Source organism: Canis lupus, chromosome 31 (assembly GCF_048164855.1).
Source record: "Canis lupus baileyi chromosome 31, mCanLup2.hap1, whole genome shotgun sequence".
NCBI lineage: Eukaryota > Metazoa > Chordata > Mammalia > Carnivora > Canidae > Canis > Canis lupus.
In genome coordinates this window covers 5,587,067-5,613,422 of record NC_132868.1, presented here as the reverse complement: position 1 = coordinate 5,613,422, position 26,356 = coordinate 5,587,067, and the positions used below count along the sequence as shown (strand labels likewise).

General features: G+C 49.0%; 1 protein-coding gene across 3 annotated transcripts; it reads right to left on the bottom strand.

Annotated features, from left to right (window-relative positions):
• Positions 1-1,809: 1,809 nt before the first annotated feature.
• Positions 1,810-25,447, bottom strand: CMBL (carboxymethylenebutenolidase homolog). Of its 3 annotated transcripts, XM_072807340.1 has the most exons (7): positions 25,354-25,447; positions 12,090-12,323; positions 9,971-10,078; positions 5,951-6,093; positions 3,564-3,655; positions 3,216-3,277; positions 2,342-2,551 (listed from the first exon to the last, which is right to left on the bottom strand). In XM_072807340.1, the coding sequence occupies exons 2-6, from the start codon at positions 12,302-12,304 to the stop codon at positions 3,218-3,220; spliced, it is 618 nt and encodes a 205-aa protein (XP_072663441.1). In that variant the 5' UTR covers positions 12,305-12,323; positions 25,354-25,447; the 3' UTR covers positions 2,342-2,551; positions 3,216-3,217. The 3 variants fall into 3 exon arrangements, with proteins under 3 accessions (XP_072663439.1, XP_072663440.1, XP_072663441.1); XM_072807338.1 differs by lacking the exon at positions 3,216-3,277 and having other exon boundaries at positions 1,810-2,551; XM_072807339.1 differs by lacking the exons at positions 3,216-3,277; positions 25,354-25,447 and adding an exon at positions 25,136-25,288 and having other exon boundaries at positions 1,810-2,551.
• Between the last annotated feature and the right edge of the window lie 909 nt (positions 25,448-26,356).

The following is a 26,356-nucleotide window of genomic DNA, read 5'->3' as shown; positions in this document are numbered from 1 at the left end:
CCCAGACTCCTCAGGTCCTGAACCGCCTCAGGTGGCCATGAGGTCCCCAGCACTTTTATACGAACAAAGAGCTTATTTGCCTTTCCCAGCGTTGCCCGCGCTCATTCAGCAGCACCCAAGGAGCAGCAGCCGCTTTGCCAGAAGGAGGGCCTCGCGAAGCAGCGCACACACAGAATCCTGGCTCCCGGCCTGGGGCAACAGCTTTCTGACGTTCTGTGACAGAGTGGAAAGCACATCCGTGTGGTCGTGTCAGCCGAACTAACCCTTCCCACAAACACCGTTGGTCCTTGAGAGGATGACCTTTGACCTGGTTACACTTGGATAGATGACATCTTCCCAAGAATGATGCAGTGAGCCACAGACGTGGATAACTATCTTAGTTCTAGCTCCTTGAACAAAATTACCACAGATGGTGGCTTGAACATTGCCTTCTCACAGTTCTGGGGGCCTGGGAGTCCCACATTAAGGGGGGAGTCTTGGGGAAGAGTTCCCGCCCTCGTGAAAATAGGGACAGGAAGAGAGCCCGTGCCCTCCCCCTGCCCTGGCTGGTGCTGTGAGGCCGAGCCCAGAGCCCCGCTGGCAGGAGAGGGCGCAGAAGGGCAGGGCCCTGAACCACTCTTGGAGCTAATTAAGGAGTGTTGTCGGGGAGACGTCCCCGTTAGTCTCAGCCACTGTTCACTGGGGTATCTGCAGCCCAAACACCAGACTTCTGGTGGACTCGAACCAGACTTCTCCCTACAGCCCCGCCTCTCCATCCCGGATAACCCCTGAGCAGGCCTCAGATGGCTCGCTGTGCCCTCCCCCTTCCCCTCCTTCCTCTCCGGCTCCCTACCCCAGTGAGGCCCACATCACTGCTCCCTGTTTCCAGGGGGGCCTGTCTCATCACCCATCTGTCCTCACAGGAAAGAATGAAGACTGTAAGTCCCATGGACACCCCGCAAACCCAGCCACGGAAGAATGGGTGGGTGTGGATCCCTGAAGCTGCAGGGACCCTTCTGGTCCCTGTCTTCAGGGTAGACATGCCATGGGTCTCCCTCCCGGAGCCCCAGGACTGATTGGAAATAGTTCCAGATGGGCCGTGGCACCCACCCCGGGGTAGGAAGCCCCCCCCCAACCTCCTCACGGTCCCACCGACGGGGGGGGGGGGGACACACGGGGCCCAGGCCTGGGCAGCTGGGGAAGCAAGCTGGCCTTTCCAGATCTGCAGACCTGGGGCCAGTGCGAGTGACCGCTGCCAGCCTCGGCTTGCCGTTTGCAGTGAGGATCCTCGGGGCTCGCCTGACCAAGACCACCTGCAGGCCTGTCACAGGGTAGTGAGCAGGGCGCGGCTGGAAGGAAGAGCCTTTCCTGCGCAGGCCGGCCCTGCCCCATACGGCTCCCACGGGCCTCGTGTGGCCGCTGAGCACGGCTGTGGCTAGGGCTACTGAGGAGCCGAACTGTTCATGGGATTTAATATGAATTAATTAAAATCTAAAAACTGGGGGCGCCTGGGTGGCTCAGTGGCTGAGTGTCTGCCTTTGGCTCAGGTCATGATCCCGGGGTCCTGGGATCGAGTCCCAGGGGCTCCCCACAGGGAGCCTGCTTCTCCCTCTGCCTGTGTCTCTGCCTCTCTCTGTGTCTCTCATGAATAAATAAATAATAAAATTCTAATACAAAATTAAATGAAAAAATAAAATCTAAAAACTGAACCCTGACCCTGTGCACCGCCATCCTTCTGAGTGAATGCATGAGTGATTTCCGATGCAGGCCCCGGCCCTGAGCCCCGCGAATGCCCGTGTTTGGGAAAATCACCTCCTAGGAAACAGTCAGTGTAACCCATGGTTCTTTATTAGCTTTTAGAAAAAGCCACACATTCAAAAAGTAAGCTTATGGGCTTGATAGGTCAATGAAACCCTATTTTAACCTCAGGATCTCTCATAACGAAATTATGAACACCACAGACTCATCTGCATTGAGACAGATAAATGCCCAATTAAGCTGGGCTTTGAATCTGAGTTAATACTTCATGTTCTTCATGGCTTTGGCACGTTAATCATTTTAAAGGATGTACTTAATTAAAAATCATGAAGTCCACACCGGAGCTGTCAGCTGGTCCATAAACAGCCCTAGGTTTTTACTAATAGTTAGGATATTACTCTATCATCCAAATTCTTCAGGTACTGACCTGGTTTGGGGGTTTTTTAATGCGTTAAAAGTTAAATTATACCATGCATTGCCATTTTCTACTGAATGTATGTTTCAGATGGAATAATGAGTTTCAGGATTCCTTGATGTATTTTATATAAAGTGAAAATTAAATCAAATGACCCCAGTATCCCAAAGCAAATTTCTGGATGCAAACTATTTTGAGGAAGTTTATACTTGGCCGCGGCTAAACGTACTTGTGCAACCACTCAATCAAATTCCTTCTTGCTTCATCTATATAGGGCTTGTCTTCTGCTGAACAATCTTCTCTCTTCCGATGCACGAAGCCATGGGTTTGCCCAGAAAATGTTTTAATTTGATATTCCACTTTGCAGTGTTTTTTTAACTTCTGAGTCAACAAAGAGACCTGACGTGCAAAAGATATGATGGATGGTATGATTTTAACAATCTAGTCATATTTCCCATCCTCCAAACACTCTCTGAATGCTCATAAAAGAAAGTTAACATCAGTGCCTTAAATTCTGTTGCTATCATGAATTTTTTTTCTTTTAATTTTATAACTAACACAGTCCTTACCTCTGGCAAAGGATAGGATTTTGAACATATAAAAATGACACAATACCAGTTATTTGAAACTGTATAAATATCTTTTGTATAACATTCAACAAAATATTCAAGTATAAACTATTTTAAATTTGTATTAATATAACGTATTAATTATGAATAACAACAATAATTTCTAAACGATTGCTTGTATGCCACAGTTCTGCTTTTTTCTTATCAACATGCTGGGGGTTTAACACATCCAAGTCTTTTTTTTTTTTTAAGTTAAGCTGTGATCCCCAACGTGGGCTCAAATTCACGACCCTAAGATCAAGAGTTGCAAGCTCCACCGACTGAGCCAGCCAGGTGCCCCCACACCCACATCTTTAGCGACACACACTTTATCTTAACTCATGGGTTCCACATGGGATGATGGGGAGGCAGGGCCTGCTTCTATGCCCAGTAACTAGGCCAGACCTGGAGCACTTTGTGGGGGTTATGGTCCCTAAGTCCCCAGTAACACCCACCTTTAAAACTTTAATGTTGAAAAATATTTGGAGCAACAAATGAACCCTTTGGAACATTTTCCCTGAAAGGTCAGATCATGTTATTAAATACAGAAATGAGAAGAGGAGGGCCATCTGGGTGGCTCAGTCACTTAAACATCAGACTCTTGATTTCAGCTCAAGTCATGATCTCAGCGTCTTGAGAACGAGCCCCAGGTCCGGGTCTGGCTCCACGCTCAGCAGGAAGTCTGCTGGAGGATTCTTTCTCCATCTCCCTCTGCTCCTCCACCAGCTCAAGCACACGCACTCCCTCTAAATAAATAGATCTTAGAAAGACAAGGAAAGAGAAGAGGAAAGAGGTCAACTTACTTGCTCAAGAGGAATCACAGCATCATTTTCAGCAAAAATGAACAATGTGGGGTTCTTTAAACTGTGCACGTCTTCAGAATCCTTGATGATGCCTGGAAGATGAAGACAGGAACACGGGGTAGGACTTCCATTCACGCACCTCAGAAATCTATGTGGGTTTGGTTTGATTTTTCAAAGTAAAATATGTGCTTTGGTGTTTGGCTTATTTCCTTTTTAGCAATTCCACAGATGTGGCGTGGCCTATAAAATTAATCTCAAAGAGAAACTGATCTCATCAGACCTTCCCGCTCTTCCCTTCCCTACGAGTCAGACCATAAATAATGGAATAGGACCTTGCTGTCTTCTTGGCTTGCAAAGAGACAGGAGCGGCCCGAGAAATGCTCCGTAGGACCTGCCTTCAACTACCAAGAGGTGAGAAACGTTCACATTGGGACCATCTGCCCTACTGTTCTAGAAGCCTCTCACGGTCCATGAGCCCTGCAGCCTCTGACCTCAGTGTGCCGTGACTTCATTCCCAAGGCGGGGCGGCTGTTTCATGAGGTATCTGTGCTCAGACAAGACCATGCTTGTGACGTCTCGGGGGTGCCCCCGGGTCCTCACAGGCCGTCTGTAAAAGTTCCCTGGCGTCCTTCATTTCAGAATTTTAGCGAGCATTTGGTCAAAGCCTGTTCTGCCTCGAGGATTCAGACTGCGGTGTGCCCGCTGCTGGAGGAACACGGGCCAGAGTCTTGCACTCCAATGCCATGTTAAGGTAAGAGCTGCGTTAAAGGGTCATTCTGATGCTCGATAAGGGAGTTTTATTCAACAGGGACCTCTAAACGGGGTTTGCTGCAGGGGAGAGAGGTCACTCAAGCCCGGTACCCCAAGGACAAGTGGGGATTTAGGGTCAAGGAGCAGGGTCAGGGCAGTGGATGGAAAATCACTACGAGGAAACAGAGTAAGACTCTGGCTGGATGATGCACAGGATTCTTGCTGCCATGAAGGGGGGTTTGGGGTGAGGGATTTGGTCACACAACCCAAGTGGGGGAGTGCTCGCTAAACTGCCCCAATGGGGAAGGACAGAGCCCAGCCAGCCCCATCAGACGACTCACAGGCGAGCCTGACTCAGGTGTGGCAGGGACAGGCCCCGGCCGTGGGAAGCAGCAGCGGGTACCTCCTGTGTCCAGGTCCCGGGCAGCACAGCCGAGCTGAGCAGCCCGGAGCCGCCCCTCACCTGTCCTCACCTGTCCTCTCCGGGAGGCGGGCAGCCACAGGAAGGCCGGGCCACCAGGCTGGACAGCGCCGCGGAGCCTCCAGCCTCCCAGTCCCCACAAGCCCTGCAACTCGTGTAGGGTGCAGGGCGTCCAGGAGGGGGCGCCGGCGAGGCGTCCAGGGGGGCCAACGAGGCTGGATGGAGGGGCACGGGGGCGAAGAGGGGGGCGCCACGGGGGGCAGGGACCTGGGGCAGCCTTCTCCCGCGCCCAACCGCACCTGACCCTTACTAGCTTGCCTGTAAGTTCGTGCTTAAAGGATTTTTTTTAATGCTAAAAGTAAGCAAAAACACCACAGCAAGAAACCATTACTCCAAAAAAGAATCCTTAGTACCATCATGAAAGAAAGCCAAATTTCCTTTTTTTTTTTTGACATTTTTATGGTCTGCTTCTCGATCATGAACTTAGTATGCCATTTCTTTTTTTTTTTTTTAAGATTTATTTATTTATTTATCCATGACAGACATAGAGAGAGAGAGGCAGAGACACAGGAGGAGGGAGAAGCAGGCTCCATGCCGGGAGCCCAACGTGGGACTCGATCCCGGGACTCCAGGATCGCACCCTGGGCCAAAGGCAGGCACCACACTGCTGAGCCACCCAGGGATCCCCTAGTATGCCATTTCTATATACAGGTATGTTCTTATTTCATTGCTATGATACCGGGGTTGATGCTGCTACTTACATTTTAGAGTCTTTTCCTTTTCTTTCCTTCCTTCCCTGTGTGTGTGTATATGTATATATATGTAGTGTGTACGCAGTTGAAAATAATGCTTATCTTGGGAAAATATGTTCATAGATGTTCCTTATAAAAAATAGTGCTTGATAGTAACCATTATCACGGAAACAAATGTCACCCTCTTCATCCTAGGTGAAGAATCAAGCCCTCGGGTTAGGTGACCTTCCCAACAGCTGGCTCTTGGGACCCAGATGCCACAATCCCAGTGACGTCCTCCAGTCACTGTATTACGAACCTCCACCTCTACTTTCAGATTTTAAAGCCAATTTCCTTAGGTTGGGCCATCTCTGCACCATGGGGCTGTGTGTTGCTCTGGAACTGTTAGCTTGGGAAGCAGCTCAGGGCCGTCACTCGACTACTCCTCCCATTTCCACTGTGTAAAGTGTACAAGGCCTACTCACCGTAGACGGACACCCCTGCCCTGAATTCTGGGTACTTCATCATCACGTGATGGACAGCCACGCCACCCCAGCAGAATCCCACAATGCCAATTTTCTGGGCATGACACTGTTGTTTCAGATACTTCAAGACGGCATCAACCTCTCTAGAACAGAAAGTTATTCAAGAATCAACAGACAGAGATCACTTATATGTGGAATCCAAACAGCCAAACTCAGAGAAGCAGAGTAGAGTGGTTACCAGGGATGGGCCATGAGGAAATGGGGAAAGACTGGACAAAAAACACAAACTTACAGTTAAAAGACTGATGAGTTTGGGGTTGTAGTGTGCAGCCTGGTGACTAGAGTTAATAATACTATATTCTATACTTGCAGGTTGCTAAGAGGAAAGACCCTAAGTGTTCACACCACAAAAAAGAAACAGTAACTATGTGATAGGTAGAGATGTTAGTTAAGGCTGTGCTGGCAATCATTATGCAAAATATAAATGTATTAAATCAACACGGTGTACACTTGAACTTTACACAACATTATGTGTCAACTGTGTCTCAGTAAAGCCACGGGGGTCGGGGGTGCAGACCAAAAAACATCAAGAGATATTTTACGAGTCCTGGGGAGTGCGCTGGGCAGCAAGTGCTCTGCCGGTGGATGGTAACAGGGCTTCAGCAGCAGCTAGTTCTTCCCTGAGGTTCTAAGATTCTGACTTTTGGAGCTCTGTCCTCACCACGGGCACATCTCCCCACGGGCCTCTCTAACCAAGCACAGCCTCTTCCAACCACCTGACAGGGCTGCAGGCTGGCTCTTTGCAAACCACAAATCAGACCAGCTCACATCCCAGCTGAAAGCTGAGCCCCGGCCTTCCACAGCCTCAGGATAAAGGCCAAAGCCCTAAGCACAGCTCCTAAAACCTGATCCCAAGATCCGCCCCCATGGAGCACCCCAGCCTACTCTTCCCTGACAGGCACCAGGCCCAAATGGGCACCTCCCCAAACTCTCTGACTTGGCACATTCACTCTCTCAGCTAACATCCCAACTCTGTACCGCCTGTCCCTTCCTGTGCCCAAACAGCAGAGCAGAATTTGGAAAGCCATCAGCACTATTTAAACCAGGAGAGGACCAAGAATAGTGGCCCTGTCTTTGCAAATGGTTCATTTGCAAATTGGTTGCTTGGAATTCGGTGCATTTCCAACTAGAAGCAATACACCCAAATGGAGGTAGGGAAGCGAGGCCAGCCAGAAAGTTCTGTATGATCTGATAAGGAAGAAATGCTGCTTACAATTTAAAAAAGAAAACGAAATCCTTTCTCTTGCACTTCCTTTCCCTTTTAATCATAGCATATCCTTGAGCACATTTAAATATATGTATCCTACCACTGCATACAAGCAGTTATATTCATGACATAAGCAATAATTAATTCTGCAAAATAACATGGAAAAAGCAATAGTTCTTGACATTTGTGGTTGTAAATTTTCCTCGAATGCTTTGATCTTAAGAATAACGTCCTTAATTAGAAGGGACAGGAAGGAAGAGGCCATTTCTATAAAAATACTTTAACTCAAGTGAGCAAGTCTTTGCTTGTGTTGCTCTGCATGTGTTCCCCACTTTTCAGGGAGCATCAGCGTTTAGCTTTAGATAAACTTCTTCCCCCCACCTCCCCTCACCTCCCCCCATCTCCCCACACCTTGGAGGACTCTGCCCTCCGTTCCAGGAGTGAAGTGTGTGGCTCAGGCTGACCATCAGAGGACTGCAATCTCGTAGCAATGACCAGTCCAAGGATGGACCTGTGACTGAGCCATACCATCAGGGTAAAATGAGAATTTTGTTGGGTTGCTGGAAAAGAGACCAATGGAAGGCTGGAGCTGCTGCAGCCATCTTGCCACCCAAGGGCAAAAGCTGCCTGAGAATGGAGCCAGCCTACAGGCAATGAAGCAGAGAAATGTTGGAAGGCAAGTCCTGGAGATAGTTTCTGCACTCTGAAACCAGCCCCTGCTTGAAGCCAGAAACTACCTCTTTGCAGCTCTACAAACCAAGAAATCCCAGGACTGCTGAAGCAGTCAGCATTTAAGATTTAAGATGGGTCTTCTGTTACTTACAAACAAAAACACCTGACCATATAAAGGTTTTCAGTCTCCCTTTCAAAGTTAGTGTCTCTGGTTTTTAGGTTTTGTTTTGTTTTTTGAAAGAGAGCACACAGGCGGGGGGGGGGGGGGGGGGCGCGGGGAGAAGGAGGGGGAATCTGTCTTAAGCAAGCATGAAGTCCAATGTGTGGGGCTCGCTCTCATGATCCTGAGACCATGACCTGAGCCACAACCAAGAGTTGGATGTGTAAACCACTGAGTCACACAGGCGCCCCGGTGATTCTGTTTGATGTCTCATTTTTATTTAAAATGCGTGGCTCTCCTTTTTGTCCGTGGAAGAGTGCCACCGGGCTGCTCCAGCACCTGCCAGAAATGATCCCTCTGCTTTGTATTCACAAATGGAAGGCAGACCCACACAGCTCCTCATCAGAAGGCAGCAAAACATCCTATTCTCCCCCACGCCAGCGCCACGGCAAGCTGGACTTCACATCCACACCTCAGTCTCTGTGGCTCTCTTGTGTTTCTACCTCTAACTTTCCCTTCACTTCTTGCTTCATTTTGGTTTCAGGGGGTTGCAGGTCCCCTGGGAGGGACCTGGAAGAGGTAAGTGTGCAGGAGGGTGATTGCCGGGAATCTCAGGGCCCCCTTCCAACCGCAGAAGGGGCAGGAAGGGAGCAGAGCCGGGCAGGGGGAGAAGACAGCTGTGGCACAGTGTCCACATGGGCCTCAAGCAGCTTCTCAGGGGAGCTCAGAGCCGGGGTGGCCCCTGAGGATCTGCCTGACTTGAGGTGGGGAGCCAGGCCTTCATACCCCTGTAGGGAGGCTCCTCAGGCTGGGGCAGAGGAAGACAAGGTAGCTGACATCCCAGACGCAGTCCACAGGCAGCTGATGGACTGGTCTCTGGCCCATAAGGCCCTGAGGTGACCCGCTGATTAACACGGCCCCGGGTGCAGATACTTGGCCATGCCAGGAGGCCTGCCAGCAGGCTCAGGGGACAGAGCGGCCAGCAGCCCTGGGGTCAGCTCTGATGGTGGAAAAAATGAGCAGAGAGTTAGTTCCAAGAACCAAGAGGCCACAGGCCAGGGACCACATTCTTAGCAGCTTCCCCAGTCTGGGCTGGGGGAGCAGCTTATCAAACCTCAGGCCCATGTCAGGCAACAGGGAAGGAGAGTGTTCAGAAGGATAAATGGCCAAGGTGAGTCACAGCTGGTGTGGGGAACCCTCCATGCTTAGTCCAGACCCAAAGGGGGTGTCGGAGTGGCAGCTGAGCGCTCTGATCCAAGCTTCTGGGCCGCTGGAGCTAATTCAGTAAAAGGCTGAAATCCCGGGGATCCCTCTCATTTCTTCACACTGCTCCCTGGGCCCTGGCAAGACCACAGCCCTGGCCTGGTAGGTCTGGTGTAAAGACCCAAAGTCCTCTCAGAGGGGCAGGTGGGGTCCGGTCTAGACAAGGGGTGGTGGTGGCCCAGTGGGTTTCCAATCATCTGGGCAGTAAGGGGCTGGCCCTGCTCTGGTTTCTTTTCTCTGCCCCTTGTCTCGGCTGGTTCTGCAGCCAGGACAGGAAGGAAGGAGTGTTGACCCTCTGGACCCTGAAAGCCTCCTTGTAAAGGGAAATTGCCCACCCACACTGTGGTGCCTCGACCAAGTTCCCTTGGCAGTCATGCATGAAGCTTGGGGGAAGGGGGCGTGGCAGATGAGCCTGCGGAGGCAGCAGGAGGGCTTGCTGGCGGCCCACCTTCCAGGCCACCCACGGCGCTAAGTGAAAGCAGCTGGACAGACTCCGTTAGCCATGGCCATGGAAGCCCCCCATAAAGGAGGGTGAGTAGGTGTCTGAACAGTGAAGCTGTACCGTACCCCCTTCTCCCTCCAGCCCCTGCTCTCCTGGGTGCCCTGGGGCAGGGAGGCCAGGGGAGGGAGGGTGACACAAACATGCATAATAACTTACTTATCAATTTTTCTGGCATCTCTTGTTTTCAACCACTCTGGGAAGGTGGACCAGTCCCCAGAAGGATGCCAGGGTTCTTGCCCTACAAAGAAGTCTGGAACGATGGCCCTGCAAAATAGGATATGAGCTGCTCTTCATTTCGGAGCTGTGGGTATTTGCTTACATTCGTTAAGAAACTTGCTATGTTAGTGATTCTGAATCACAGGAGAAGAAAAGTGGTGGCCACAGAAGCCAACTTTGATCCCATCAAAGAGGCCAGCTGGCATCAGGCCAGGCCACTTGGGATTTCACAATAGTAGGTGCTCGGCCTCTGGCAGCCTGCTTATAGCCCAGCCCATCTGAGATGATGGGGCAATCGGCCAGGCACGCTCCCGACAAGATTCATGGCACAGAAGGGAGCCCTGGGTGACAAGGCCCTGGGTGGGGTGAGCACAGGGTTCCCCCTGCCCCACCTCCTGAGCAGTCCCATCGCTTGGCTGGCCTTTTGCATCAGCCCAGGTCAGAGGGTACACCTGAGTAGCACGTCCAGTCACGATGACCAAGCAATTTTCCCCAGCCTCCTCCCAGGATGCCAACAGGACACAACCTCCTGTGCAGAGGGGAAGGCCTCATGGGGAGGCCTAAAAAGGGCCACAGAGAGAAAACAAGCCGGGTCCCTGAATACGTGTCCATCCTCCATGCTAGTCAACCCTGGAGGGTGGGTCCACACCACTCTGGCCAGAGACTCGCTTCCCAAAATAAAGGCCATTGCCATGGATGGAGGAACCGAGCTCTTCCTGTCAGAAGGGAAGGAACATCTGGGTCAGAAGAATCCAAGTTCAAGTCCCAGTCCTGCCCCGTCTACCCTGTAACCCTAACAAGTCACTTCCTCACTTTTAGCCCCATTTTCTTGGCTGAACAGACTGCACTCTGCACCGCCCACCCTCAGAGGATGATAGTGAGGGCAAAGGAGTTGGATCAGTGGGAGAGAGGCTTGCAGGCACAGGCTTCTTTGGTCATCTTTTATGTTCTGCCTCCAAATAAATGAGCCACCGTGAGACAACGGGAGCCACGGTCCCGTGCAAGCTGCCTGCCGGCTGCAGTGGGAGCCTGCAAGCTCTACCTGGTGGCTCAGGGCAGGCCCATCCTGGGGCGGTTGTTGGGAGAATGAAGGACAGTTACCCCTGTAACACCCTAGCTCATGCTCCGGCAGAGCCAGAGGGCCACCAGGGTTGGCCAGGGAGTTTATTACTGGGCTTGCCCCTAGAAACTTACGTTGCCTCGCAATCCACATGGAATCTGGGGGCATGAAAAAGTGATAACTCCAGTGGAAATCCTCTGTACGGTCAGCACTAGCTTTGCATCATGTGACACTGGGTGTGCTTTCAAAGTGACCTCTCGTAGGAAAATGAAGTAGGTGCACACTTTGATTTGCAGCTTTTTGAGCCAACGAAGGAAATAGGGGTGCGCCACACTCAGGGCTGGCTGGGTCTTCAGCTTTCTGAAGCTGGAGGGAAGGAGTGGCTCGTCCTCTCCTCCGTGTTTGCTGACACTTTGCCGAGACCTGGTGTGGTGGGGAGCAGACAGGTGTATCTGCCAAAGGCGAGCACGCCACTAGATCTGACAAAGGCATAACCTTCGGGAGAGGAGTGAGGCCTCATGGTATCAGTTCTGGAAGCCCCTGTAACTCAAACAGGACAGCCTGTGTTGGCACTAGGATAACCCCGGGCGCCCTGCTGAAATCTGACCTGGGCTGAGATGCATCGAGGGCCAGAGGAGCAGATCCAGTTCAGAGCTGGTGAGTCTGCCCAAGGCATCCAGTACCTGTGTCCAGGCAGGGCCCCACATCGGGAAATAACTCTCTCAGGGTCCGACAAGTCTATGGGGCCAGGCACGCCAAGGAGAAACTGAAGCCCTAGGACTGGGTTGGGAGCAGTGGCTTCCTCTGGACGCCAGGTGGTGTTCTGGGTTCACTTGACATTTCCCATTTATCTGCACCCCGGGGAGATAAGGAAGTAGGTAGCCTAACTTAGAACGCAGTCGAGGTTTTTTGGTTTGGGTTTTGTTTTCCCAGAAGGGAACAAAAGAGATCACAGAAATTTCCATGAATTTAAGGAAAGCAACAGAACTTCATACGTACGTGTATCCATTTCCTGCGATCATGTCAGCCATGTATCGGGTATTGGGCAACTGCCAGCCAAAGATATCCTGGATGACAATCACAGCCTTGCCCGTGTCAAAGGGGGGTTTGGTGACATAAGCCTTGATGTGCTCCACTTGAACTTCACGCCCCATCCCTCCATACTCTAGCTTGTGGCCAATGTCACACGGACAGGGATAAGCCTCGTTAGCCATTGGAGAGATTTAAGTTGGGCTACAGAGAGAGAAACATGCATTATTTATAATCTGAATGGTGCAAATCCCAAGATTATATACAGTAAATAAAACCAAGAGTATATTAAAGAATTATTTTTAACTACAGTCATAGTGTATTCATGGAGGAAATCACTGGTAACTTGGGATTCTGATTGGAGCTAACAGGAATCCACTCCCATTACAAACACTAGAAATACCAGAGTGAACGTAACCAACAGACAAAAATTAAAATGGAGCTCATAGGAAAAATGGGCACAACCCCGAGCCAGCATTGGAAAGGAGACGTGAAGCCAGGTTCAAGGTGGCATGAGCAAATACAAGGGGAGCCTGGGGACGCTGGGGAGCAGGCAAGACCCAGGAATAAGCAGTGACACAACCCAGTGCTTAGGATTCTGTGTCCAGTGAAGCCTTGGGACCCTATGAGATGGGGGTTTGTGACTGAGACCCCATACAGTGTCAGAGCTTCCAAAGGATTCTATTTAGTGGGGAAAATAAAAACAAAAACAACAAAAGAAAAAAAAGAAAAGAAAACTCTACCAACTAGGACTAAAACCATGGTTAGAAAGCTCAGGAAGGGGAAGAAAGAAACCAATCCCCCAAAATGTCCACTACCCTTTCAGGGTAGGAATAGATTATGCAATTAACTGAACAACTGGCCCTGGGCAGAGAAATCCCTGGGCACAAGGCAGAAGGAAATGCAAATCTACTTAGAGCAAGATTTTCACAATCCATGACCAGAAAAACACTACCCATTGAAGATGGACGGTAGGGGGGGGAAGCCTGAGGGTGGCTGGGGTCTGGAGAGAATTTGCAGGGAAAGCCAACTGTTTTTCTGGCAGATGGCACATGAAGGGGAATGAGGCAAAGAGGAGTCCGTGAAGATGAGGTTTTCTGCCCAAGCAACTGGAAGAGGACAGAGTGTTTTTAAATGAGAAAGAGGAGATTTGGGAAGAGCAGATTTGAGGAGGTAGGGTCTTAAATGTGGGGCAGTAAGTCTGCATTGTCTGTCAGACAAGCTCAGTGGACAGCTCATAATAAGAATTTCAGGGCAGGGGTCCAAGCTGAAACTATAAATTTGAGAACAGTCAGCAATCTACAGCCAAGCCTCGGTTTTTTTGCAGATTCCATGCACATGAATTTGCCTAGTTGCAAAATTTACTTGCAACTCCAAAATCAATATTTGCAGTGCTTTCGCCACCATCCACAGACTTTTGTAAAGCAGTGACAAATCTGAGTCACTGACACGCACAGTCCCAACCAAGGTCTAACAAGGCCATGCTCTGCTTTCTCATCAGCTCCCACTGCAAACAAGCATCCTGTTTGCCTTCTGTTGAGTGCCACGTTTTCTGCATTTCAGTGCTTTTTGCTGGTGATTTCATTATTTAAAAATGGACTCCATGCATAGTGCTGAAGAGCTGTCTCATGATCCAACGGGTACGAGGGCTGCAATGTGCCTCCAAAGACAATATGTACAGTAGACAAGTTTAGTTCAGGTATGTGCTACAGCTGCTCATGATGGGTTCAACGTCAATAAGTTAACTGTATATTAAGTAAGGCGTATTAAACAAGGTTATGTACTGACCAGTTGACAGAAATGTGACCAGAGGCTCACAGGAACCTACTGGTATTTCCCCTCGAAGCAGTGGTTCAGGATTTGCTGGTCCACTTGTCCATGTGACTTCACAGAACATGACTATGGCTGGCCCTCGAACAATACAGGTTTTAACTGCACGGATCCACTTAAACATGGATTTTTTTTCAATAAATACAATCCAAGACTATAAATGTATTTTCTCTTTTTTAAAATTTCTTAACGCTCTCTTTTCTGTAGCTTACTTCATTGTAAGAAAGTGATATATAATACGTATAACACACAAAATATGTGTCAATCATCTGTTTATGTTACCAATAAGGCTTCCGGTCAACAATAGGGTATTAGGAGAAGTCAAAAGTTATATGCAGATTTTGGATACACGGAGGTCAGCATTCCTAACCCCCATGTTGTTCAAGGGTCAACTATACTGTAAATAATGAGAATCAGCTGTACATAATATTTAAAACCTTGAGAGTGAATGACATAATGTAGGGAATGACAGTAGACAAAGAAGAGAAGGATCTAGAAGATCGAGCCCTGGAGCCTTCACCATTAAAGGCTTTGGGAAGGTAAGAAGCAACAAGCAAGTGAGCCTGAGAAGAAATAGCAAGCGAGAGGGGAGGAACCCCCAGTCATGAGCCTGGAGTCACATGAAGACAGGGTTTCAAAGAGGCAGAGTGTAGACCATGATGTTCTACAAGAAGACATGCCCTGAGAGACACAGATGTTGGCCGCAGGGTTGAGCAACGTGGATGTCAGGGTGACCTCCATGGGAACAGGTTTGAAGGACCAGGATGAGCAAGACAGCAGCAGGCTGGAGAGAATGAGAAGAGAGAATCAGAGTGAATACAGAAGCTCTTCAAGGCTTTTGCCAGAAACAGGAGCAAAGAGAGTGAGCAGAAGATGAAGGGAAGATAAGGCAACATGTCTTTCTATTTTTTAATGGAAGAAATCTCAGCACATTTATATGTGGATGAGAATGGTACCTCACAGAGGAAAAGAAAGCAAAACCAAACCAAACCAACGGTGAGAGAGGCACAGGGGAATGGTCTCTAGGTAGGTGATAGGGAACAGGGTCAGCACATGGAGAAGATCACCTTCCTAGGAAGCATAGATGGATCCTCCACAGTCCCAGGAGGTAAGGTGGAAGGCTGGGTGGCATCGGGGCAGGAGGCTATGGATGCTCCCTACTCACATCTGCTCAGAGACCTGAGAGCAGAGTCAACAGTGAGGGTGAGAGCAGGCGGGAGGTTGGATGGGTCAAGAGAAGTGAGAAAATGAAAGACCAGGGAAATGTGCACGGTCCCTGAGGCTGATCCCTCCAGCCAGGTCCAGCAGCAGGATGGTGGTGTGAAGCTGGCACAGAGATGGAGTAGAACAGGACAGGACTCTGGAGGTCATTACGGGGGCAGGAGTGCTTGGTGGATCCATGGCGGGAAGATGGACTGGCCAATAAAGGGGATAAAATGCGACACTGAGTGACCCAGGCAAGTACACAGATCACAGTGGATCCCCACCTACCACGTAGCAGCCCTGCCACATGGTGAGAAACCTGAGTAGGAAAGCAAAAGTCATCTGTTAGAAGAAAATAGGAAATACAGGTTTCTTCAATCTTGGAGTAAAGAAGCATCTCTTACATGAGACCCAAAAACATAAACCATAAAGAAAAGAATTAATAATTTCATTAAGTACATAGTAGCCTGCTCAACTTCCATAACAAAATACCACAGGCTGGGCAGCGTACACAACAGAAATGTCTTTCTCACAGTTCTGGAGGCTGGGAGTCCCAGATCAGGGTGCTGGCAGGGTCGGGTGCTAATGGGGACTCTCCTCCTCACTTGTGGACAGCCTCCTTCTCCCTGTGTCCTCACATGGCAGAGAGAGAGAGAGAGAGAGAGCAAGCTTTCTGGCCTCTTCCTATTAGAGCACTAATCCCATCAAGGGGCTTCACCCTCATGACCTCATCTAAACCTAACCACTGAAGGCACCCCCTCCAAACACCATCACATTGGGGGTTACGGCTTCCACAGATGAACATAGGGGCAACACAATTCAGTCCATAGCAGTAGTCAACTGTAAAAATCACTTGTAGGACAACTGGGGGAAATTGAACTGACCAGAATTTGATGGTATTAAGAACTATGGTTAATGGTGGGGAAGGCGGGGGGGATAATACTACCACAGTGATGGTTTGTGTGTGTGTGTGTGTGTGTGTGTGTGTGTGTACACAATCCTTACCTTTTATAGCTACATGCTGCTGTAAATACAGATAAAACTACTACATGTCTGGGATTTGCTTCAAAATAGCCCAGGTGGTGGTGGTGGTGGGGAAGTTATTGTTATTCAAGATACAATTCTCAAAGCAGAAGACTTAGCATCTAGGTACGATATAGGAAGAATGTGGGGCACCTGGCTGGCTCAGTTGGTTAAGTGTCTGCCTTTAGCTCAGGTCATGATCTCAGGATCCTGGGACTGCACCCCATTCTCTGCTCAGCGGGAAACCTGCTTCTCCCCTTCCCTTCACCCTCCCCTGTCTCTTTCTGTCTCAAATAAATAATTAAAAATTTAAAATTAAAAAAAAGATATACAAAGAATTCTTATAAATCAACAAGAAAAAAGCAACCCAAGAGAAAAATGCTCCAAAGATAAGAACAGACAACTCACAAAATGGTACACTTGAATGGCACATATACTTAGGCAAAGATGTTCAACCTCACTGGCATTTAAGAAATAATACTATTTTGTACATAAGACAGATACTATTGTGCATCTTGCAGATTGGGAAACGTCTGTTAGCACCAAGAGACACTGTCCATGCAGGGAAAAGGGAGAGAATGTGAGCTGACCCAAACTCTGGAAAGCAGTCTGACAAGGTCTAGCAAGGTCAAAGATGCAGATACCCTGCAACCCAGAAATCCCACAGCTGAGTGTATTCCCTAGAAAAACTTACACCTCTGTGTGTGCACGTGCACACATGCACACTGGTGCACATATGTGCTGAGTATGGAAGGGATGCTTTTGGCAGCACAGATGTGATGGCAATAACGGGAAGCAATCTGACTTTCAGGAGAACAGGATAACTTGTAATGTATTCATTATTGTGGCTTGACTTCTTTCCCCCCCAAAAATATGTTCAAGTCCTAACTCTCAGAACCTATAAATGTGCCCTTATTTGGAAATAGGATCTTTGCAGAGATAATCAAGTTAAGATGAGGTCAGGGCACCTGGGTGGCCCAGTCAGTTAAATGTCTGACTTTCGATTTCGGCTGAGGTCATGTTCTCAAGGTTGTGAGATGCAGGGGGGAGGGGGGGCAGCCCCCAACCCACATCAGGCTCCAGGTTCAGCAGGGAGTCTACTTGAGATTCTCTCCCTCTCCTTCTATCCCTCCCCATTTCAAATAAATAAATAATTTTTTTTTAAGTTAAGATGAAGTCATAGGATTAGGATGGCTACTAACTCAATAACTAGTATCCTTTTAAGAGGGAACTTTAGATACAGAGGCACATGGAGAGAAGATCATGGGAGGACACAGGCAGAGATCGGAGTGAGGCGTACCAAGGAGCACCAGGGAGTGCCGGCAGCCATCAGAGACTAGGAGAGAGGCAAGGAAGGATTCCCCTCTGTAGGTTTCAGAGAAAGCATGGCCCTGCTGACACCTTCATTTTGGCCTTCTGGCCTCCACAACTGTGTGAACACATTTCTGTTGTCTTAAGTCACCTGGCTTGTGCTAATTTGTTGTGGCAGCCACAGGAAACAAATACACGGGAAACAAATACAATTTGTACACAAATACAAGTACAATCATAAAAAGAGTATTGCAAAAAAAAAAGAGTATTGCATAGCAGTTCAGTGAGCAAGCTACATGTATGCCAACCAATGTGATAAACCTTAAAATATAAGGCTATATAAAAAAGACAATGGCCTTTTTGATGCTAAAAAAAATATTAAAAACACATAGGACTAAACACACCACCAGGGTTACTGGTGAGAGAGAGGGTGAAGACTGCTGGCTTAATTGCATTTGTTACATTTTATTTCCTAAGAAAGTTTTGATTAAGGACAAAATGTCCACATTTTTTAAGCCTGGGTCACATGAATATGGGTGGCTGTTATATTATTTCCTGTACCTTCCAGAATATTCTAGAAAGAAAATAACTAAATTTTAAGGAAACACAAATCAAGAGTTAGTCACTTACTCAAAGAAAATTTGAAACTATTCCTCATGGTTTTGTTTTCACAAGCTTGGTTATAAAACTATTAATAGTAGGAGAAGTCACAACAATCTAGTACCAACAGTGGCAAATTCTATGTCCAATGTGCTATTTGTGGATAGCCTGATTCCTTAGGCTGATTTCTTCTTCTTTTTTTTTTTTTTTAATTTAATTTCTATTTCGTTGGCATACAGTTCAACATTGGTTTCAGGAGTAGAGTTCCGGGGTTCATCATTTACACACAACACTCAGTGCTCATCACAAGTGCCGTCCTTAATCCCATCACCCATCTAGCCCATCCCCACTCACCTCCCTCTATCAATCCTCAGTTTGTTCTCCACAGTAAGAGTCTCTCATGATTTGTTTCCCTCTCTCTTTTGCCCCCTCCCAAACATTCACCTGTTTTTTAAATTCCACATATGAGGGATCCCTGGGTGGCACAGTGGTTTGGCGCCTGCCTTTGGCCCAGGGCGCGATCCTGGAGACCTGGGATCGAGTCCCACGTCAGGCTCCTGGTGCATAGAGCCTGCTTCTCCCTCTGCCTGTGTCTCTGCCTCTCTCTCTCTCTGTGACTATCATAAATAAATTTAAAAAATAAAAATAAAATTCCACATATGAGTAAAATCATACGGTAGTCATCTTTCTCTGATTGCCTTAATTCACTTAGCATAATACACTCTGGCTCCCTCCACATCATTGTAAAGATTTCATTCCTTTTGATGGCTGAGTAGTATTCCATTACATAAATATAAATGTGTGTGTGTATGTATATACATACCATTTCTTCTTTACCCATTCATCAGGCAATGGACACTTGAACTGTTTCCATAGTTCAGCTATTGTTGATAATGCTGCTCTAAACATCAGGGTGCATGTACTCCTTTGAAGGTGTATTTTAGTACCCTTTGGGTAAATACAGGCAGTGCAATTGCTGGATCATAGGGTAGCTCTATTTTTAACTTTTTGAGGAACTGCCATACTGTTTTCCAGAGTGGCTGCACCAGCTTGCATTCCCACCAACAGAGTGAGAGGGTTCCCCTTTTTCTGCATCCTCGCCAACACCTGTTGTCTCCTGTGTTGTTAATTTTAGCCATTCTGACAGGTGTGAGGTGGTATCTCATTGTGGTTTTGATTTGTATTTCCCTGATGATGAGTGATGTTAAGCATCTTTTCATGTGTCTGTTAGCCATCTGGATGTCTTCTTTGGAAAATGGCTATTTATGTCTTCTGCTCATTTCTTAACTGGATTATTTGGTTTTTAGGTGTTGAGTTTAATAAGTTCTTTATAGATCTTGGATACTAGCCCTTCATCTGATGTGTCATTTGCAAGTATCTTCTCCCATTCCGTAGGTTGCCTTTAGTTTTGTTGTTTCCTCCACTGTGCAAAAGACTTTATCTTGATGACGTCCCAATAGTTCATTTTTGCTTGTTTCCCTTGCCCCCGTTGATGTCTCTAGTGAGAAGCTGCTATAGCCAAGGTCAAAGAGGTTGCTGCCTTCATTCTCTTCTAGAATTTTGACAGTTTCCTGTCCCACATTTAGGTCTCACATCCATTTTGAATTTACTTTCATGTATGGTGTAAGAAAGTGGCCCAGCTTCATTCTGCTGCATGTGGCTGCCCAGTTTTCCCACCACCATTTGTTGAAGAGACTTTTTCCCATTGGATATTCTTTCCTGCTTTGTTGAAGATTAGTTGACCATATATTGTGGGCCATTTCTGGGTTTCCTGTTCTGTTCCACTGAACTCTGTATCTATTTTTATGCCAGTACCATGCTGTTGTGATGACTACAGCTTTGTAATATAGCTTGAAGTCCAGAATCATGATGCCCCGAGCTTTGCTTTACTTTTTCAGGACTGCTTTGGCTATTCAGGGTCTTTTGTGGTTCCATACAAATTTTAGGATTGTTTGCTCTAGCTCTATAAAAAATGCTGGTGGTATTTTGATAAGGATTGCATTAAATGTGTAGATTGCTTTGGTAATATAGACATTTTAACAATGTTTGTTATTCCAATCTAAGAGCATGGAAAGTTTTTCTATTTCTTTAAGTCCTCTTCAATACTCTTTCATAAGTATTCTATAGTTTTCAGAGTATAGATCTTTTCCCTTTTTGGTTAGGTTTATTCCTAGGTATCTTACGGGTTTTGGTGCAATAGTAAATGGGATTGATTCCTTGATTTCTGTTTCTTTTGCTTCATTATTGGCATATACAAATTCAACAGATTGCTGTTCATTGACTATATCCTGTGACATTGCTGGATTCATGTATTCTAGCAAATTTTCAGTAGAGTCTTTCAGGTTTTCTACCTGAAAAGAGTATCACATCATCTGCAAATAGTTTAACTTTTTCCTTGCCAATTTGGATGTCCTTGGGCTGATTTCTTACCTGAGTTGTCCTATGGAGACCACAAAAACCCTGGCCATTACAAAGCAGCCTCAAGCCTGAATTTTTTTACTTTATCTTCAATTGATACCCACTTTCCAGAAGGAATGTGTATGGCCAAGAGATCCACCATCTGGACGGATCTGCACAAAGGGGCAATGGCCAGGAGAGCCTGGGTGTGGAGGGCTGGACTCCAGCCAGACCCATCTGCGGCACAGCAGCGCAGGGTGTGCTCAGGCCAAGGCCACAGGGCAGACAGACGCCCTGCACAGACCACACCCACTGTGCTCCCAGGGAAAGAGCCTCAGAGAACACACCCTGGCAGCTCTACTGACTGAAGGATACATAAAATTTCTGCACATGCCTTTTGGGATTTTTTTTAAGGATTTTATTTATTTATTTGACACAGAGAGAGAGAGCACAAGCAGGGGGAGCAGCAGGCAGAGGGAGAGGGAGAAGCAGGCACCCTGGCAAGAAGGGAGCCCGATGTGGGGCTTAATCCCAGGACCCCTGGATCATGACCTGAGCTGAAGGCAGACGCTCAACCACTGAGCTTCCCAGGTGCCCCCCCTTTCAGGATTTTGGCTTTGCCCTGCTCCTCCCCCAAAAGACACATTTGTTAAATGAGAATTTTCAGAAAACAGTAAAACCATAACTCTCATAAGATTTTTTAAAAATGAACACATTACGGATTTTATTTTATTCATATAAAAGGAGGGAATGAGACAGATGTGACAACTGGTGTGAAGGGAGAAGGGAAAAAACAACCCAAAAAAAAAAAAAAAAAAGAGAAGGGAAAAAACACAGATGTGTTTGGAGAAAAAGCACACTGCGATTGCAAAGGGAGAGAAAACAGTTTTCCACAGGTGGGAGGAAGCCAATCGGTTCTCCACCAGGTAAGACAGAGCTGACGGAGTCACTGGTTACCAGTGACTTACAAAGAGTCGCAGTGGTGCCAAGACAATGAACGGGCCGGAGTCAGAAGACCCGATAGGCTGTGCCACAGATGACAGAGGCTGTTCCACTGAGGCACGAGGTTCCTTCTGCACGACATTCACCGCGAGGTCGTTCATAGGCAGCAACAGGTTTCCTCCTGCGCGGGGAGGGGACTGTGGCCTGACGTACGGCGATGGCCTCATGTCAAGAAGGGCTCTCTGGGGTACCTGGCTGGCTCAGTCAGTAGAGCATGAGACTCTCAATCTCGGGGTTGTGAGTTTGGGCCTCACGCTGGGTGGAGAAGGTACTTAAATCTTGAAAAAGAAGGAGAAGGAGGAGGAGGAGGATGGGGAGGAGGAAGAAGAAGGGGAGGAAGAGGAGGAAGACCAAGGAATAAAGAAGAGGAGGAGGAGGAACGAGGAGGAGGAGGGCTTTTCTGTTTCACGGCAGGTGGGCCTGGCAACACTCCCTAGCCACCCCAAAATCAGATCTGTGGTCTCCACTACCGAAGCCTCTGAAAGGCAGAACCCTCTTCATGGCACCAAGAGTAACCAAGACGCACCCCTGCAGAGGAGACCCTGACTGGCACGTTCCCTGGCGAGGCCACACTGGCGCTCGGCACTAACGCTCATGATCCACCATGACCTTCACGCGAGATGCCACAAACATGTGAATGACCTTAAGGCCACTCTCCCAAATTGACCTCTACCGCCCCTTACCCAAGACTCTCCTTCACCGAGCTCCTCTGAACTCTCTCCTCAAATAGACCCTGACCCTCGTTTCCGATGGCATCTCGGCCAAGTCCAGTTCCGGTAAGAATCCCGCCAAGTCAGTTTTGCAGAATCCCTGACCCTCTAAATCTAATCTGGCCCCTCATCCTCCCCTGCCCCCGCCCCCCCGGGGGGGAGGCCTGACCACACTGGCCTGTCTTCTGCAAGAACCCTGTTACGTCAGTTTTCCAGAACTCCCATTCCCTGTGATGTTTCCTCTTAGCCACTTCCCATCCATTGTCCCCTACTCCACTCGTTGGCTGTAAACTCCCACTTTCCTTTGTTTTTTCCAGAGTTGAGCCCAATATCTCTCCCCTCCTATAAAACCCCACTTCAGTGGTCCCTACACCTATCTCGATGATCCTGAATAAGGTCTGCCAACCGTTCTTTAACAAATGCCATGAATGAATGATTTGTTCTCTAACACCCCACAGCCCTGCTTCACACACCGAGCGCCTCCACATCAGCACAAGACCCAGGGCATCACTGGTGCTATCTGATCCGCCAATTCCAGGAGGCTACCCTGTCCTGCCCCCTCTCCTAACCTGAACCTTCCTGAGGCATTCCTTTGCCCCATAAATACCTGTGCTTCTGGACTTCTCTTTTGAACCAGTTATAACATCTGCATGGTTCCCTCTTTCATGAATAAAATAGAATCTTTAACATGTGCTCATTTAAATTTTTTTAAGGCAATCTCTACACCCAACATGGGGCTTGAACTCACAACTCCAAGATCAAGAGCCGCATGCTCTACCAGACTGGGCCAGCCAGGTAGGTGCCCCAACATATGCTCATTTTTACATCTGTATGAGAGTATGATTTTACCCTTCGCTGAAAACTTTCTTTTAACAGTGCAACTGAACAACATTTCCTTTTTCTCACTGGAAGTCAAAAAGGCAAGGAAGGGATGGTAAACTAATGGTCCAGCACGTATGGATTTCCTGCTTGCATACCCTCAAGTATTTAAATAACTCAGAAGTTAGATTTCCCAATGCAATGAACTTCTCCAATAGAAACAGAGAAAACAGATTTCAATGAGCAAAGGGAATTGGCATCGATGGGACTGTAACCAGCAAAGAAGTCAAGGAACAAATCACTAGAAGCTTCAGAGATTTGGAAACCATCAGCAAGCAAAACAAAGGCTGAGAGATAACACAGGAAGGCTGTGGCTAATGGGGAAGGCTCAGTGTTTTCCATTTACTGAGTAAAACACTGCAGGAACTTGCCTGGTAACTGATTTTTGATCATGCAGCTGGAAAGGCTCAGGCACAGCCCTACTTTTCCGTCTACCCATCAGTAATCTAACAACACCAACAACTCCAGATATTTGTTTGTCAGCAATCATTTTTTTTAAAGATTTTATTTATTTATTCATGAGAGAGAGAGAGAGAGAGAGGCAGAGGGAGAAGCAGGCTCCATGCAGTGAGCCCGACGTGGGATTTGATCCTGGGTCTCCAGGATCACGCCCTGGGCTGAAGGCAGGCACTTAACCGCTGAGCCACCCAGGAATCCCGTTTGTCAGCAATCATGCTTGTATTTTCCATAGAGTACAGGTCTAGGTAGCATTAATTAGAAAGGTAGATGTGAAGAGTGGCCTTCAAGCATGCCAATCACATGGCTGCCTTTGGCCTTCTCTCAAACTCTTCTGAGGCCTGGATAGCATTTCCCCGGACACCTGTCCGGCTCACTTCTGACCACCTTGCTTTAAATGGACTTTGAAAACAACAGGTTGTATCTTCCAACAGCAAGTAGATCAAAAACACCTCCAACCCACATGACTGTGTGTGTGACTTGTACAGTCTTTCCGGGCAACACGTATCAAGTATCCAGCACCGAGGATGTCTTGATGCCTCTCTTCTAGAACCTCTCTAACCACTGGGGAAATACTGCCAAATGTGGATAATGATTTTATTTTTGTTTTTATTTATTTATGATAGTCACACAGAGAGAGAGAGAGGCAGAGACATAGGCAGAGGGAGAAGCAGGCTCCATGCACCGGGAGCCCGACGTGGGATTCGATCCCGGGTCTCCCGGATCGTGCCCTGGGCCAAAGGCAGGTGCCAAACTGCTGCGCCACCCAGGGATCCCTGGATAATGATTTTTGAAGCCAGCGTCCATCTTGTCAGTTCAGGTGAAAGAATGAACACGGGGGCCCCTATCTAGCCCAGGCACAGCCGGGCCACTCAAGGAACTTGTAGGCCTAGGCTCAAGGGATAAGAATGCTCGCTTAGGGCAGCCCGGGTGGCCCAGCAGTTTAGCGCCGCCTTCAGCCCAGGGCATGGTCCTGGAGTCCCTGGATCCAGTCCCACCTCAGGCTCCCCGCATGGAGCCTGCTCCTCCCTCTCCCTGTGTCTCTGCCTCTCCATGAATAAATAAATAAAATCTTTTTTTAGAAAAATGCTTGCTTAAATTTCTAACATGAGGAATACAGATATTTTCCAGATTGCAAGCCACCTGAGATGAAAAAGACCTCCTCCAGGGCACCAGACAAAGTAGCATGAGTTCACCTGCTGGTCTGAACCCATGGGCCTCCAATCAACAGTGGCCACCTTCTCAGGAGACCCCTTCCCCAAAGTTTGCCCTTAGAAGCCCTCATTGCAAGCCACCGGAGGATTCTAGACTTCCGAGCATTAGCTGTCCAGTTCTCCTGGGTGGCGCCAATACATCAACTACCTTTCTCCTCTGCAAAAGCTCGATGGCCAATGTTTATTGACTTGCTGCACGTCTGGTGGACAAGCTCCCACCCGGTTCGGTCACGTTTTGATGCAAAAATGCTCACTCCTCCCCACAGGTTTATTTTGGAAAAACTACGCAACCCAAACGTCCCACCTAGGACAGTCATTACACAGAGTATTCAATGGCATGAAAGACCCAGACAGTGCGATAAACGGAAAAACTAAACACGAGTCTACGCACAGGACGACTTCGACTACGCCTTTCAAAGACGGGGTTAACCAGCGGGGAAACGGCCGGCCGGACGCCCTTCGCGCCCACAACCTCCGCGGCGCGGGGCGGGGCCCGGGTTCGGAAAGGGGCTTCGAGGGCTCCAGACCCGCGCGGCCGCTCGGCCTCCGGCCCCCACGCGCGCCAGTCGGGCAGAGCGGCGGCGGCCCACGCCCGCGGAGCGCACCTACCTGCGTCCTGCCCGCGCCCTGCCCGCGCCGAGGCGCCCCCGAGCCCGACGGTCGGGGCGGGAGCCCGGGGCGGGCGCTCGGGCAGCCGACGGGGGGGGGGGGGGAGGGGGCAGGCGCCTCCCCCTGGGGCGGAAGTGGACGCGGTGACGGAGGGCGGCGGCTCCCCGCGGGCCAGTGGCGGCCTGGGATTCCCAGCCTCCCGGGAAGGCCGGCGTGGAGGGGAGGGGCGGGGCGGGGAGGACGGAGGGCACGGGGTGGGGGGGCGGGGAGGGGAGGGCTGGAGGGCAGGGGGTGGGAGGGCAGGGAGGGGAGGCCTGGAGGGCACGGGGTGGGGGGGCAGGAGGGGGAATGGGAGGGGAGACCTGGGGGGCACGGGGTGGGGGGGCAGGGGGGAGAATGGGAGGGGAGACCTGGGGGGCACGGGGTGGGGGGGCAGGGGAGGGGAGGGGAGGTCTAGAGGGCAGGGGGAGGTGGGGAGGGGAGTGGGAGAGGAGGCCTGGAGTAGGGGGGGCGGAAGGGGGACTGGGGAGAGGAGGGGGGGTGCAGGGAAGGCCGGTTGCGGGGGAGGAAGCCTGGAAGCAGGGAGAGGCCCCCAGTGAAATTCACATGTGCGCTTGGCTCCCAGGACCTGGGGCTTCCTGGTTGTAAATCTAGATTAGGCTATTTTTAAAAATAAGTCGTTACCTAGTCATAGCTGCCCCCTCCCCGCTCCCGCTCCGTGTTTTGTCTGCTCCCCTGAAGTTGTCATAACCAGTTCAGCTGGCTCCAAAGATGAAGGCAAGAGGAAGAACGAGGCCTAGGAAAATCTCTAACGGCGGCAAGAGAGGAGTAGCAGCTTCGTGAGGTCGCAAGAGTTTAACCACAGGTCTTCTGACTCGAAGACAGAACCTTACTAATTCAGACGCTTCTAATCGATGTGTGACTCCAGATTGAGGATGATTTTTACCTCTGGGATCTCTGCAGAGAGGTGGCAAATCAGTAAGAGAAAACGGGGACAGGAGTA

Coding starts and splice junctions, on each gene's coding strand:
- CMBL (XM_072807338.1), bottom strand. CDS start 12,304: ATGGCTAACGAGGCTTATCCCTGTCCGTGTGACATTGGCCACAAGCTA. Junction 10,079..12,089: donor ATCGCAGGAAATGGATACAC/GTACGTATGAAG, acceptor CCTATTTTGCAG/GGCCATCGTTCCAGACTTCT. Junction 2,552..3,563: donor CTGTGATTCCTCTTGAGCAA/GTAAGTTGACCT, acceptor TTTGCACGTCAG/GTCTCTTTGTTGACTCAGAA.